The sequence below is a fragment of the Lathamus discolor genome, chromosome 1 (genome assembly GCF_037157495.1).
Source record: "Lathamus discolor isolate bLatDis1 chromosome 1, bLatDis1.hap1, whole genome shotgun sequence".
Classification (NCBI taxonomy): domain Eukaryota; kingdom Metazoa; phylum Chordata; class Aves; order Psittaciformes; family Psittacidae; genus Lathamus; species Lathamus discolor.
In genome coordinates, this window is record NC_088884.1 from 64229401 (window position 1) to 64244516 (window position 15116).

The window sequence follows — 15116 nt, forward strand, 5'->3', positions numbered from 1 at the left end:
CAGACTCCATCCATCTCTTGCCACCAGATATTTACTGAAGTATCCAAGTGCTCACAGCCACCTCCCGTGTCAACAGAAGTGGTTCTTTCAGCAAGCTTAGTGAAGAACAATGCTAAATTTTCTGAAGCAGAAAGAAAAAATAATAATCCCTAAAGAAGCATGCAGATGTCTCATGCCAATTCCCAAGTCTGAGGAGATTTTAGATTTTAACCTCTGTGTAACTAAAATGAGCACTACTAGCTAAAAGATGCCATGGGCTCTTGCAGCTTTGCCATGTCGGTACCTCCCACATACCTTATGGTTGACGCTAGTGAATGGTGTGTTGTCAGTGATGGTTTCAAAAGGTGACCTGGCTCCATTCCCATCCGTGGGGGTTGCTACTTCCCAGCTGAACTGTATTGAGGACTGGTTGATCCCAGCCTCACTGCAGCGTTCCCTCATGATGGCATACTTTGGGAAGCGAGGGTCACAAGGAGTGACACAGATGAGCGGGTAGCCTGGGGAAGGGGATTTCTTAGCACCATCCTTGGTCACTTCTTCCACACGGTCATAATCAGCCAGGGTGACGACCTGTACAGATGCAAGACAGCAGCATCCACTTGAGGCGGAGGGGAGAGGCAGAAGAGGCAATCCTTCCCACACACTCCAACCCTGCCACATCATTGCACTCTTAATTTTATTTCAGACACCCCACTGGGGTTTTCAGTCTGTACTCAAAGGGTACTAAATCACACCCACTGCAACAGGCAACTTACAACAGGAGGTGCTGGTAGAATCAGGCTTCCTGCTGCCTCCTGGTCCAAAATAGTCACTATTGCAGTGCTGGTATCTCCAAGAACAGCTTCCACTGGATCATCTGGACCCAACACCAGAGAAAAGGACTCATGCCACTCCCGGTCTTCATTGGACATGATCTCCACCTTAAACATGATGTGGTTCACACCTGTGAGCAGAAATGCCAGAGAAGCAGAGGGAATTCCATTCATCATCAGACACTGCTCTGAAGTTCTCATAAAAAAGCTGCACAGCTGGTCTAGGCTATGACCACTGAAACTTTATGATAAAATATGCATTATAAATTTTATCTCTACTCATTGCTACTAATAATTTAGCCCTGTTCCCACAGGAGTCTAGTACATACATAAAAATCCAGCTATGACAACCGAGCCAATTGATGAGGTGATAGATTTACTAGCAGATGCCATCTAAGGATTAATAATGCCTGTCTTGCATTAGCTGTCTGTAGTAAAAATCTATGATCCAAAGTACATCCCACCACTGCTGTAAGCATCTCTGCTGTATCTCACATCAGTATGCAGAACTGTTTGGTGAGGGCTTCTCAGTCCAGCAGCATGGTCTGAGCTGTTGCATTGGATCCTGAAAATTCTCTGCTAAGCCTTACATTCTCTGAGGACCACTTTACTCTCACCAGCCAGATGCTAGTGTCCTCTGTTCTGATCACCTCTGTTCTGATCACCTGTCATTTAACAGTTCAGCCTTTTTGCATAACAAAATTATAGTCACAGCAGAGTGTAAGGCTGCAGCCCAGAAGAGTCACGCTTTAGAAAAGACCACAGAGTAAGTCTATGTAGTATATTTTAAATATATTACAAAAAAACCCAGAACGAAAACCCCAAACAAACCAAACTCCAGATCCTTCTCATCCAGTGGAACCTTGCAAAAAGATGAAATGTACATAAGAGAAAACAAGGCAAGCTTTGGGATGGCTTTCCCGTTTCTTCAAGTGGCATTAATTCTAGGGTGCAGAAAGTCTCAATAAAGCGTTCATCACCTACAAGCTTTCATTCCCTCCTTCTTTTCATTGCTTGGGCAGCTTGGCACTTTGCTTATCAAGCAGAGAGGGCTGAAGCTTAGAACACCACTTTGTTTGAACTGAGAATGATCAGGCACCCAGAAGGGGAGAGGGGAAAGGACATGTCTAATGTAAGGAAAGGAGAAAGTCTTGCACCCCACCTGTAACACACTGAATAGGTGTCTCTTCCCACAGAGACTGTGATGACCCCAAGATCAAACCCCAGATCAAATCTAAACCCCGAAATCTAAGGGTATATTATGCATTCTTACAGTTAATGCAGTTCACTGGGAGCAGTCAGACCTCTGCTGTGTTGCAAACCTTACGTAAGAAGTGGCTTTTTCCACATCTCTTGAATGTTTCCTTTCAATGCTCCTTTTTGATAGACACAAAATGGCACTGGTCATTGCCACCACCTCTGATCTTCCCTCCGAGAACCCTTTACCTGGGCTGAATTTGAGCATTCGACTCTTGGGATAGTAATCCACTCCGGCCTGAGCTGAGCCATCGCGGGTGCTGCAGCGGACTTTGGAGGTCCTGTTTTGATCCCCTCTCCGGACCACTTTGATATTTAAAACAGCAACACCCTCCGGGCCAGGCGGCTCCCGTACTTGGTACGAAGCTTCTTCAAACTCAATGGTGGGTGCTACAGAAACAGCAGAGAAGAAAAAGTCCTGTGTGGCTTGCATACCAGCTGACTGTATGCCTGATGAAAGGCATTCAGCAACTGGAGTGAGCTAAGCTCAGCTCCTTTTAGACTCCTATCTACACATCAACTGAAAGAGGGTAGATTTAGATTAGACACTGGGAAGAAGTTCTCCCCTGTGAGGCTGGTGAGACACTGGCAGAGGTTGCAGAGAGAAGCTGTGGCTGCCCCATCCCTGGCAGTGTTCAAGGCCAGGTTGGATGCGGCTCGGAGCAATCTGGTCTAGTGGAAGGTGTCCATGGCAGGTGGGGTGGAACCAGATGAGCTTTAATGTCCCTTCCAACCCAAACCAGTCTGTGATTCTACAATCTATCTTCAGATCAACAGGCTCTTTAAAGCGGAGGTCAAAACTGCAGCTCTAAGGGTTGGATGTGAATTAGGGCAAGGAGTGGGGCAAAACCCAACGTAGCTATTGGATGGCAAATGATTCTCCCATTCCCTGCCTCCTACAGAACCACACACCCTCAAATCCATGCCACACAATGGTGTTACAGCCCCCACTGGCAGTCACACCAGAGGGACATCCCCCTTCTTAGATCTCTCCAGGCTGTGACACTGTGGAGGGAAGGCAACATCTCCCAGGGGAAGTACAGCAACTCCCTGTGAAAATGCAGGGGAATAAGAAACAGGACAATTGGTGGGTTCAAGCTGCTGTTATTCCATTCCTCCCTTAAGATCAGTGCACAAAGCCACCACGTTGGTGACCTGCACACAGAGCTGTGGCCATGTGACTGAAGGCATTCACATGTGCTAAACTAAACTGCAACCTGTTGAGACTGTTGTGCCAACTACCTTGGAACTGCATCCTACATAACAGCTACACACTTGCTGAGCATCCTTGCTTACCATCTTCGTCATTGGTGACAGTTACAGTTGCCATGTCCATCTTCCCAACCCTAGCTCCACTCCAATGGTTTCCAAGTGGGCTACCAAGATAGACATGGAACTGCTCTTCTGGCTCAAAGGCAGAGTCATCACTGATATAAACACTGCAGTTCTTCACCTAAAGCCAAGCAAGCAGGAGAAAACAGCAAATATTCATAAATCGAATTAAGCCACTTAAAGGCCACACTGTACTTAACTATCTAGGATTTAATACCCAAGTACTGTCAATCCTGGAAGCTGCCACTTCAGTGTGGACAAACCACACTGTTCCATGATGAGACACAGCATGGAATACAACTACCTCTACAAACTGACAGCTCTCTGCTAAAACAATCCGGAGTCCTGCTGACACAGATGATTTGCATTTCACGTTTTAACCAGTTTTATCATGAAACAAACATCTTCAGAGTTATGTTGTATTTGTGACTTTAAGCATCTATGAAACCAGTGTGGACAGCCTCTGTGAGCTCCCTCTGACAACACAGAGTTGAAGAGGAGGTCTGAACCCCTCCCATCAATGGTTCTTCATTCCCCCTATAAGCCAGGTTCAACTCACCTTCTCCCCTTTCAAGAAAGTGATGCGAGACTCCTCTGCATTTTTCCTCTCTGCAAAGTCCTCCATGACCTCTGCTGTCTGGCTCTGAGTGTAGCACCTGACAGAGGACTCATAGCTCAGGTCCCCGGTGCGGAAGATGGGGATGTGCAGAGTACCCTCCTTCTCCTTCACCGTGTATGTACCCTTGGTGAACTGCATGCTTGGTACTGCAGGAGGAAATAAAAAGAGTCAAGCGGCATTGAAGCTCCACAGAGAGACAGGAACTAATCGAGGCACATACACCCTGGGAGAACTGCTGCACGGAGTGAGGAAGGGATTATACTGGGACTCAGTACTGCAATGGATGCTCTGTCTCAAAGCATTATCCTACTGTTTGTGGGCAGACACAGAACAAGTATCTTGCAGCCAACAGGGCAGACCTCAACAAAAGATACAAAGACAAATGATTACAGACTGCTACAAAGTTAGATTATACAGTGTGTGCTTTCCTTAGGCAGGCAAACATGAGAGACACTGAAATACAAGAAAAACTAAACAAGCAGTGAGACTTTCTCCCATAGTAAGGGGGACTTTAGCTCACAGAAACTGTGGAACAAGGACTGAGCTCTGAGCAGAGGAGGCAACGCGTGGCTGAAAGTGAGGGAATGCTAAATGGAAATTCATTCTGCATTTTTGAAGTCTCCAAGCTCCTGTGGGCAGTGAAGCATGGAAGAAAACAGAGCAGCCACATGGAATAAGAGGATCCCAGGAAAATAGGCTATTCTAGCCTATCAATAACATAACTTGGACTAGCTTCCTGCTGCACAGAATTGTTAAGGAAGAGGCTAGGATGGGCTGGACAGAGCTGCCATGAATAACTCACCATCCTGGAAGATGTCATTAATGGCCACGATGGCTTGGAATGGCTTTGTCAGCTCAGCTCCATGGGGTGAGCTGAGATAAACCACAAATGTCTCCAGACCTTCTATCACCGGGTACTGTGCATCATCCAGGATTGTCAGAGTGCAGAACTAGAAGGAAAGCAGAGATGCAAAACTTTCATCCTTCCCAACACTCACATTTGGGTTTCTAATATAAAGTTATTATGTCTGAATTAATTTATCAAGCACTGGAAACAATGTTCAAGATATATCTGGCATAGCATTTTGGAGATCAGGCAGCCATCTTCATCCTGGGAGAGGAGGCCTGACTGTATCTTCTCTGTCTGAAACACTGATCAGATGTGAGACTGGGCCTAGCAGATTCATTAACAATCCTCAAGTGGCCCTAAGAGGATTTTCAAGTGTCACCAGACAGAGCAGACTCATCAGGAGTGGCTCTGGCTCCTCACCTGTTCTGTCTCGCTGGGCCTGAACTCTATTTTCCTGGAGGTGGGGACATAATCGATTCCTGGGCTGGCAGATGGAGGGTCTGACGCCCGAGTGGCGCACCACACCGAGATAGGGTTTGAGAGATCAGGTCCCTGTCGGAGGACTGGAATCTCAATGTTTCCTGCATCACCAGTTGTACACAAGAGAGAACCAAGATGAGAAAGCAGACACATACCACAAAACCACTCCCTTCCCTTCAGCATGCCCTTCTCCCCTCACCACTGCTCCTGCACCCAGCACAGGCTATTGCAGAGAACAACCCCCAGCCCTCCCCACGACTGCAGACGGAAGAGCAGAAACCTTCTGCAGATCTTTCACAATTCTGCTGCTGTGCCCTAAATCGCTCCTTCTATCACCTTCCTGAAGGCATGCTTTGATGGTAAGTGACCCAGTGAGCTGTGTAGCAACACTCTTCACCTGCAGCCTCGCTGACAGTGAAAGTAGCATTCCCCAGGGACACTGTGGAAGCATCATTGGGACCACTGATGAAGACAGTGGCTGAAGCCCGGCTGCCAACACGCGCGTTATCTGAGGGCTCAGCCAATACAATCTCAAACTCTTCTTCTTCTTCATATTCACTGTCATCAATTAGTGTGATGTCACATGTCGTGACAGCGACACCTGGACCGAAAACAATGCGGCTGTCATCTGCCATCCCTCGGGACTTGAAGTCGGAGCCAGATTCCAGCATATGAAGGCTGCTTCCCTTGGCTGATTTGGGGATGGTGTAGCAAAGAGCAGACACTGTGCTGCTGGTATCCCCTAAGACACAACAGAAAAAAAACCTTCACTCTATGGAAATATTTTTACTCTATTTGGTGGACATACCATCCACTTAAAGCAGCATTCAGATAAGAGAGTGAGGAGTTAAGAACACCACCATCCCTGCTCCTAAACCAGTATAAAAGCCGGTTTAGGTCTGACCTCCAGGCATACTCCAAATCTGCACTCTGGTTACCATGATCAGGAACTGGGGGTGGCACTTACTTATTAAAGAATACAGACTGGTAAGGTCCACATAAAACACAGATCACAGAGAAGCAGCAAATAAATACAAGGGTTTTCTCCTGCTCATGCTGGGAGGAGAAATAAATCCAAAAGTAAGGAGCTTTAATGGCATTGGTAAATCTTACAGAAGAACTCGGAAAGAAAACCAAGCCACCTGTTCCCTGTTGTTGCTCGTCATTTCAGTTGCACCATAAAGGTACTTCCAAAAAATCAAATAATCAACCCGAAATCATAAACAAGCAAACCCCAAGGAAGACCTCTTGTTTGGGGATCACTGTTATTTGCCTGCCAACAGGAAACAGGTGTTTTCCTGAGCCTGGCAAAGGTACACACTGCAAAGACTCTTGAGCAGCTTTGCAGTAAATCCTAGTCATGTGAGAAGGGACTGCAGGAGACAGGCACTGAACTAAATTAACAGAATTAAAGTCCAAGCTCTAGGCAGCCACATATACTTCACAGCCTGTCTGCACGTGCTTGACCCACCTTTCCTTTCCACAGGAGCAGAGAGAAACCCATCAGTCTCGCTAACATGGTACGTTTTCCTGTCGAACTGGAGGGTGGGCTCATCCTCTGTGTCTGTGATAGTGACCGTGGCCCGGGTGATGTTCCCCAGCAGAGCATATGCTGGCAGGCTGAGCTCCACGGCAAAGCTCTCCATGTTCTCAAAGATGTTGTCATCATTAATGATGATGGTGCAGGCCTTGGTGTCCTCCCTCTCCTCAAACTGCACCTGGAAGGCAGCAAGTGGGCTGTTGTCTTTGGACTGGAGTCTGAACACTTACACTGGCCTTCTCTCATCACTGCCTGAGCCACTGGCAGCATCAGGCACCGACATTAAACAAGGATAAATAGCTAGTGGAGGTCAAAGACAGCAGCAAATGCAGTGTGTAGACCCCTACCCCTTCTGATCTCAGTCTTAAATGGCCCTTTGCATGATCAGGAATGACATTCCTACTCAGGTGAGCCTGAAACATTGGTGGCCTGTCAGAACATTCCTGCAAAGCATATATGCCAACCTAAAAACTGAAGAAAAAAAGAGACCTCTTCACAATGCAAATAAACCACACATTTTAGAAAGGAAATACAGTCTCCTTTGTGTTTTTATCAGTTCTTTCATCCAAGATGAATGGCATGCATGGTCAGACCTTCCCTTTCCTGGTGTCCCCAACCTACCTGCCCCGCGTACTCCACATAGTCATGCTCTCCCAGCTGTGAACTGGAGCTGGATGTGGCCGTTCCCTGCTCCGTGCGGCACAAGACAATCGCATACTGGTTGAGGTTACCAACCCGCCTCACAGTGACGCTGACAGAGCCCGTGTTCTCTCTGACACTGTAGCTGGAAACACACCATTGAATCACAGACTGGTTTGGTTGGAAGGGACCTTAAAACTCATCTAGTTCCAAACCCCTGCTATGGGCAGGGACACCTTCCAATGGACAAGGTTGCCCAAAGCCCGTCCAACCTGGTCTTGAACACTGCCAGGGATGGAGCAGCCACAACTTCTCTGGGCAACTTGTGCCAGGGCCTCACCACCCTCACAGGGAAGAACTTCCCAATATCTAATCTAAAACCCCCGTATCAGGCTAAAACCATTCCCCCTTGTCCTATCCCTACTTGCCCTTGTCAAAAGCCCCTCTCCAGATTTCTTGTTGGCCCCTTTAGGCACTGGAACTGCTCTAAGGTCTCCTTGGAGCCTTCTCCTCTCCAGCGTGAACAAGCCCAGCTTCCTCAGCCTGTCTTCCAGAGCAGAGGTGCTCCAGCCTTTGATCATCTTCATGGCTCCTCTAGACTTGCTCAAGAAGGTCCACATCCTTCTTATGCTGCAGACCCCAGAGCTGGATGTAGGACTGCATGAGGGCTCTCACTGAAGTGGAGTTGAAGGGGAGAATCCCCTCCCTTGACCTGCTGGACACACTCCTTTTGATGCAGCCCAGCGTACAGCTGACGTTGGTTTGTATCGAGCAGATACAAACAACAGGCTAGGGAGCAACCCCTATGTGTTTATGTTGATACTGCATCACAGACTCAGGCTGACATAAAAAATCTGAGGGGCACTAATCATGAGGGACTTGGGCAGACAGCAGCTCTTCAGTGACCCTGCTCTATGGTTTAACACCCAGCAGGAACTTCCCCTCTGACACACTGTGAAAAACGCATGAGTTCCAACCTCCATACTGGAAAGAAGCTCACATATTACAGAGCTCAACCTGCCTCCCTCCAGATCAGACCTCATCCATCTGAAGAGTCCTGTAAACCTCAAACCATTTACCTGGTGTCCGTAAAGCTGAGGAGAGACCACTGGACATGGAAAATGTTGCCGCTGACCACATTGGGCTTGCTGTCCTTCACTAGGAACTGAAAGCTGTCCATGGTCTCCTGAACCTTCTCCTCATGCATCACATACCGAATGAGGCCCTGGTTCACCTCCTCTGTGGGAGGAGACATCCAATAAGCCAACCCAGAAATTCAGCAGCAGTTTATAGATGAGCAGTGTGGAGACATTCATCCACGCAGCCATAGGGACCAGGCTCTCCAAATGTCCTTTATGCTACAGGACCTTTTCTAACTTTCTTAGTCCTACCTATGGTAGAAACCTCCCTACAAGCTGTGACAAGACATTCCCTTGCCTAGTCTTCACCCATAATAGCTCACACTTAAAAATAAGGTAAATTTAAAGTAGCTTTGATGAAATGCAAGAAACATGGGTGTGCTACAGGACACAGGTTGGCATCTGTAAGAAATGACAGGATTCCTGGAACGGAGAGCAAAGTTCAATTCTTATTTTTGACACACCTTTCAGATACGCCCCTTGTCTTGCCCCCTACCACCTTCTCCCTGCACCCCCCAGTCACAAGCTATCTTGACAAATTGAAGCATTTGAAGGAAAAAAGCAAAGTATACACAGCCCAACTCCATACCCTGTGTAAAGGTGGTCACAGCTGTCCCTGGCTTCAGCTTTTTCTCCACATGACCATTTCTGGGACCAGCTGTTATCTCATAGATCAGCTGTTTGTCATCTGTGTCAGGATCTGTTGTCAGTAATTCCTTCTTAGTGATTAGATTGGTTGCCTGGATTAAAGCCAAAACAAGAGAGTAAAATTCAGGAGATCCATCAGTGCAAATCTAACTGACTGCTCATCCAAAAAGCCCAATTATCCCTCTTTCAAACAGGGAAAAGCTAAGGGATGTAAAAGCACAGAACAGACAGATGCCCCACGAGGTGTTTGACAGCACAGCAAGGACTCAAATTCTGCCTCACATCTGGTGTGTTTAATAAAAAACTACTATGGCTCCAAGAAAAGCAAATTCAGAACAGGCTGCCCCATCCTATCTAGCTGGGGCTAAAAGCTATGGCAAATCTTTTGCTTTCACCTGGAAACCACTGCTCTACGAACTGTGATGATGCCCAGGGGAAGTGTGGCTTTACAAAAAAATATTTACAGACAGCCTCAAGCTGAAGGATTCACTCAGGACAACTCATGCTGCTTTAGTGAGCCTCTTTCCAGTGACCTCACATGGATGTGCCTCAGTTTCACCATGTTTTGCTTTCTCTTTATAAAGAAAACACCTTTAACTGTAGGAGAAAAGAGAGATCTGAACTGCCTGAGGCTGTAGGAGTGCTTTTTCTGAAGTCAGGAATTTGAGCTGATAGGCATTTCTTACTATAATTTCTTACTACAGTATCTTACAAGTATTTTTCCTGGGAAAACCAGAAGTATTTCTTTGCAGGTAGTGCTTGGTCGTCAAAAACAAGCACAAGGGAGAATTTCCTGGGGTTTTGTTTGGACTTCAGCAAAACAAAGGCATGTCACACCAAGAAATCCCTATATCATATCTCTTTGAAAGCCATGTATCTCTACCATGGCTGCTGCGGCACATAATCAAGACTTCTCTGCCATCAGCAAAGCTGAAAACATACCCTGGGGAGAAGGGACAAGAGGAGATGGATGAGTCTGCCCAGGAAGGTGGGCAGGAGCTGTACTGCACTTCACAGCTCGTGCAAGAGCCAAGAAGAGCCAGGCTTGATGGTCTGGCTGATGAAAGGGAAGGAGATGGTCCAAGAAGCAATTTAGTCCATTGGAGCCATGCTGCCTGGTTTAGCTAATGGAGTTGCAGTGCAGGCATCCCTGCACACGTCTGACTTTTCTAAGACACTTCCTGGGCACAGAGGGACACCTGTTCTCTAGCACAAAAATAAAAATGCTGAAGGATCAGGATGTTCTCCTGGGAATCTTCTTCATCTGGAAGAGCCCAAGAAACAATCGAAACTGACCCCACACAGGCAGTTACCTTGCCATCCACGTACTCCAGCCACTGCAAACCCAGGTTGGTGACGATCCTGGGTGTCCCATCATCCACAGACAGAACATCCACTTTGAAGCGCTGTGGTGCTGCTGTTACAACCTGACAAAAGTTCAGAGAGATGGCTGTTACTTTGGGAGCCAGAGCTTCATCCACCATCTTACCAGCTTTGATCCTTTCTGCCCTGTTGGGATCAAGGTCCTGGGGTGAGTTTGCACACACAAGGGCTGGTACCCCAGGGAAGACGTAAATGGTATCACACAACTGAGAATACTCAGCCCTCATTTTCAGTGGAGTGACAGCAGCTAAGTCTCCCCTGAGAGAAGGTAGCTTTCTACTAGTTATAGAAGGTCTCCCTTCCATCCCTTCTCCTTCCCTTACCTGCTTCCCTCCATCCTCCATAATGAAAAAGGGATTGGTCCCATCAGACACAGTGAAAGTGAAGCGATCCTTCAGTGAGTTGCTGCCATCATGGCTGTAGCTGATGCGATTCTGGTAGATGTCATCCATCGTGAAGGTGGTGGCTTGGTGATAATACTGCCCATTGTTGGTGCGTTCGATCAGGCCATGCCGGGGAGACTGCACGACTGTGAATGTAATTGACTCAGCCTGCAACAAGGAGACAGAGTGGCAAAGCTGATGATATGACACCAGGGCCAGGACATGCATGTCCTTACTCATCCAAGAGACAACTCCTTGAACACAAAAGTGGTCCCCCATGCTGCAGCCATTCTAAGCAACTTGCCCCGTGTCACTTCTGTCGGGGCTGGAAGCAATGATAACCTTTGGGGAAGGATCTTTGGTTCCTGGCAATAACAGGCAGCCAGGAGCTCTCTTGCTGCAGGGAACTGCAGTGAGGTAGAGCCAACAATAGACCACTTAGCCTCTGGCCAGATCCAGGAGGAGGAAACAGAAATGTCATTTTCCTCTGTGCTAGGCATAAAGTTGGTGTCAAGGCATAAGCTCAGTTCAAATTCACAATGTTCACAGAGAAAGTGGTACAGGGCAAGGATCAGCTCTGATCACAACTTCTAAATGTTCCCTGTGCAGGTTTGTTGCTTATGTGTTCGAGAGACATCCCAGATGTCTTGAGCCAGGGCTTTGCTTTGCTTAAACACCAAACACTCATTCATCTATTTATATGCAAGCTGGACCTCCTACAACCTGTTTGTTTGATGTTGTGATCAGACAGGGTATGATCACAGGGAGAGATGACACTCCCTATAATCTTTCTCTTTGAACACAAGCCCATTTTTCTGAAAGCCCAGATGGGCAGCAGAAGAGGGGAGGGAGGAGGCAAGGGGGAGTCCTGCCTTACCTCTGTGTCAGCATCTGTTGCTTTAAGCTCAAACTCCGTGATGGTTTTTCTCAATCCTTCCTGAACTGTCATCCCAAGGCTTTGCACTATGGGTAAGGAGTCATCCACAGGGTTTATGGTGATGTCAAATGTCTGGCTTACCTGGAACAGGAGGAAAAGCTTCTCTTGATGAATTCAGTCTGCCAAGAGTGCAACTCCATTGAAACAGTAATGCTTTAAGGAGACCACGGTCATCCAGAGTTTGGGTCACTTTGTTCCAGCCTTGTTTAGGGAGTAAATATGAGCTTCTAAGGTCAGATCACATGAACATGACCTCTTCTATTCCTTCCCACTAAATCACTGCACTGGATAAAAGCAGAGCTCCAGGAGCAGTTGGTAAGCAGATGAAAACCAGACACTGAAATCTTGGTAAACCAGTCTCATGAGGCTACATGCCCCTTACCTTCACGGGGCTTGCTTCCTTCCCTGTGAGATATCTCATAGCAGGAGAAGTAAGACCACCCAATGTTGCTGACTGACTAGCCCATGTGTGGCTTGTTTCATTTCCCTTGTAACTGTCTCTCTCAAGCATGCAAGAGGAAAACTGAGTCCCATCACATTGTATAGTATCACTACCCTGCTCTGACTCAGGTGAAGAAACGTGCCAGACTTACCTCATTTGTTCCATCAGACACAGAAAAGGTGAATGCATCTGTATGCTTTTCAGTGTCACTGGTGTGGACATACTGGATGCTGCGAGAGGCCAAGTCTGCCTGACTGAAGGATATAATCCTTGTCCCTAGAAAAAGAACAGTAGGGGAAAATGTGCAATACAGAGGGAAGCAAGGGGAAATATAGGAAGCTGGACATACCTAGCCATAAGCACTCAGTCTTGGCTTGTTCTGCTCCAATTCAGGCTGTACCAACAACAATAAAAACTCTGACAAGAAGTTTTTCACTAATTTATGATGTTAAATGGCTACTGACAAGTACTGGCCATGCTACAAAAGGCACCAGGATCTGATATAAATACATGAGCCAAAACTGGATGATAAGCCAAGGTTTCCCCAGAGCTCATTAGTTTTAAAGGTCTGTGTTCTCTTTTGAACACTCCAGTAAGTACTCTCTCCTTAGGTTTAGGTCATTTAAATCATGAGAACAACCCTATCACAGTGTGTAACTGTATTTTTCTTAGTCCATCACTGACATGAAAAAGCACAGAAATCAGAATCATCACATTTTAAATAACAGGAAGAATAAAATCCTTAATCCAGCTCCTTAAGGTCTCTGAAGTACAAGATTCACTGTTTAGTTGGCAATTTAGCAAAAATATAGCAAGATTTTAATTTTCTCTCAGCAGGGGGTTCCTTATTATAGTTCTCATTCATCATTCCTACCCTTTCAACATGTTTGCCAGAGGACACCTTACACTGTGAGAAGATGAGGCAAACCACATACTAAAACTGAGTTGTACAAGGACTGTCTGCATCTTGAAAATACACAGCAGGTATTTCCACTTCAATCTCACATTAATGAGAAACCCAATTCTAAGAAGAAATATAATCTTAGATTACTACAATCTAAACCAGAAGAGCATATTATATGACAGAGATGCATACTAATTCATCTGAGAGGGGTAGGGCACTCATACTGTCAGTGGGCACAGAAGGCAACTCTAAAATTCAGATCACATTTGGAAGTAATAATTTTCTGAGTTTCTGAGGACTGATCAATCCCCCCTCCCTGAACTACCAGAACTCATTATCCACATATCCATCACACCACAATGTAGTTTCCTTTTTAACTCAGAGCTTAGTTCCCTTCCTCTCTCCAAAGCATAGCTGGGAAAAGAGGCTGGTGTTTGGAGATCAAAGGACATACTGGCCAAGAGGGGACTGAAAGCAAGTTGTCTGTCCTCCAAGATGAGCTCTATTACCATGGACATTAGGGGATGAATTCTTTGGGGCATTGTACTATATTTGGTCACAGAAAAGGCTGAAGGTTTGCTTGTCATGAAGATGTAGCAACAGGTCCTGAAAGAGGAGATCCACACTGCAGCAAGCTGAACTCATCTGTGGAGTCCCCCAGGTAAGGTTAGCATTGGACATACACTGACCCAGGGGCTGAATAAACCTTCATGTGTGATCATCGGGATGCCCTGCCTCCACTCACCCTACTCTTCAACTTTGGGCTAATGACCATTTGATTTCTATCAGGAAAGATAATTTTGTGCTGCTGCCGCTAGGCACATTTTTCCTGCAGTGAATCTTTAGGACTCTAACTCCAGTGCTTTGCTGCTCAGAGTACATAGCGAGCAAAATACTGCCTTGCTAACCTGGGGAGGCCACATGCTCCAGGTGCCCCAGCTGAGGCTGCTTGGTGAGCTTGTACTGGAGCTGTCTTGCCTCACTGTCCTGGTCAGTGGCAGAGAGCTGGAGGGTGGTGATTGTCTTAGCCGAGTTCTCATCCAAGACCAGCCCCTTGTTAGCGATGATAGAGGGGGGAAATCTGTCCTCTGAAAGGTTAAATACAAAACTGAGTTAGGAGATTGTCTTCTTCTTGGTGTTAATTCAAAATGCTCAAGCAAAAACAACATACACACAAACACCTCCCAGGCTGGTTAATTCCAAAACAGGTACTCTGGGCCTTGGTATTAATCAACGGAACAGTAACGCTGTAATGCATTAAAGACAATCTAGACAGCATGAAGATATTAAAGGGAATTTTCCTGCCTTTTCAGTGAGCCTGTTAGAAGCCAAAGAACTAATCTTTACATCTGCAAACTCTTCCCATGCCCCAAACTTGAATTAATAACAAATAAAACCTCAAGAATTACATCTTAACTTGCAGTACATATGGGATGGGAATCTTTGAAAGCCTGAGCTCTGCAGCAAAGAAAACATGACTTCAGCATGATCTTTACCTAATACACTAATATAAAAGACCTGGTCTGTCAGATTGCTGCCGTCTGCATCAATTACATCAAAGGTGAAGGCAAAATTTCCACCAGGATCCCCTTTCTTGTGACTGTACACCACTTGCCCTGGAGAGAGGGACAGGAGAAAAGAGGTGTTTATTACAGGCTGCATCATTTAATTCTTATGTTGGAACCATGGTAGCACCATAAGTTGAGGGGCTTAACAGAGATCCTGGATTTGGGTTTCATTGCTTCTGCTCT

At 46.4% G+C, this 15116-nt stretch overlaps 1 protein-coding gene across 1 annotated transcript in view; it reads right to left on the reverse strand.

Annotated features, from left to right (window-relative positions):
• Positions 1-15116, reverse strand: part of FRAS1 (Fraser extracellular matrix complex subunit 1) — a 159731-nt gene that overhangs the window by 9633 nt on the left and 134982 nt on the right. The window contains exons 45-62 of the mRNA XM_065674695.1: positions 14862-14981; positions 14274-14453; positions 12613-12737; positions 11960-12100; positions 11023-11250; positions 10630-10743; positions 9258-9408; positions 8609-8768; positions 7512-7674; positions 6822-7068; positions 5748-6092; positions 5291-5451; positions 4823-4970; positions 3961-4166; positions 3366-3522; positions 2259-2459; positions 756-943; positions 295-570 (exon numbers count right to left, since the gene is read on the reverse strand). Of these exons, the coding sequence (XP_065530767.1) occupies positions 295-570; positions 756-943; positions 2259-2459; positions 3366-3522; positions 3961-4166; positions 4823-4970; positions 5291-5451; positions 5748-6092; positions 6822-7068; positions 7512-7674; positions 8609-8768; positions 9258-9408; positions 10630-10743; positions 11023-11250; positions 11960-12100; positions 12613-12737; positions 14274-14453; positions 14862-14981 (3311 nt within the window). The remainder of the gene's footprint in view (positions 1-294; positions 571-755; positions 944-2258; positions 2460-3365; positions 3523-3960; positions 4167-4822; positions 4971-5290; positions 5452-5747; positions 6093-6821; positions 7069-7511; positions 7675-8608; positions 8769-9257; positions 9409-10629; positions 10744-11022; positions 11251-11959; positions 12101-12612; positions 12738-14273; positions 14454-14861; positions 14982-15116) is intronic.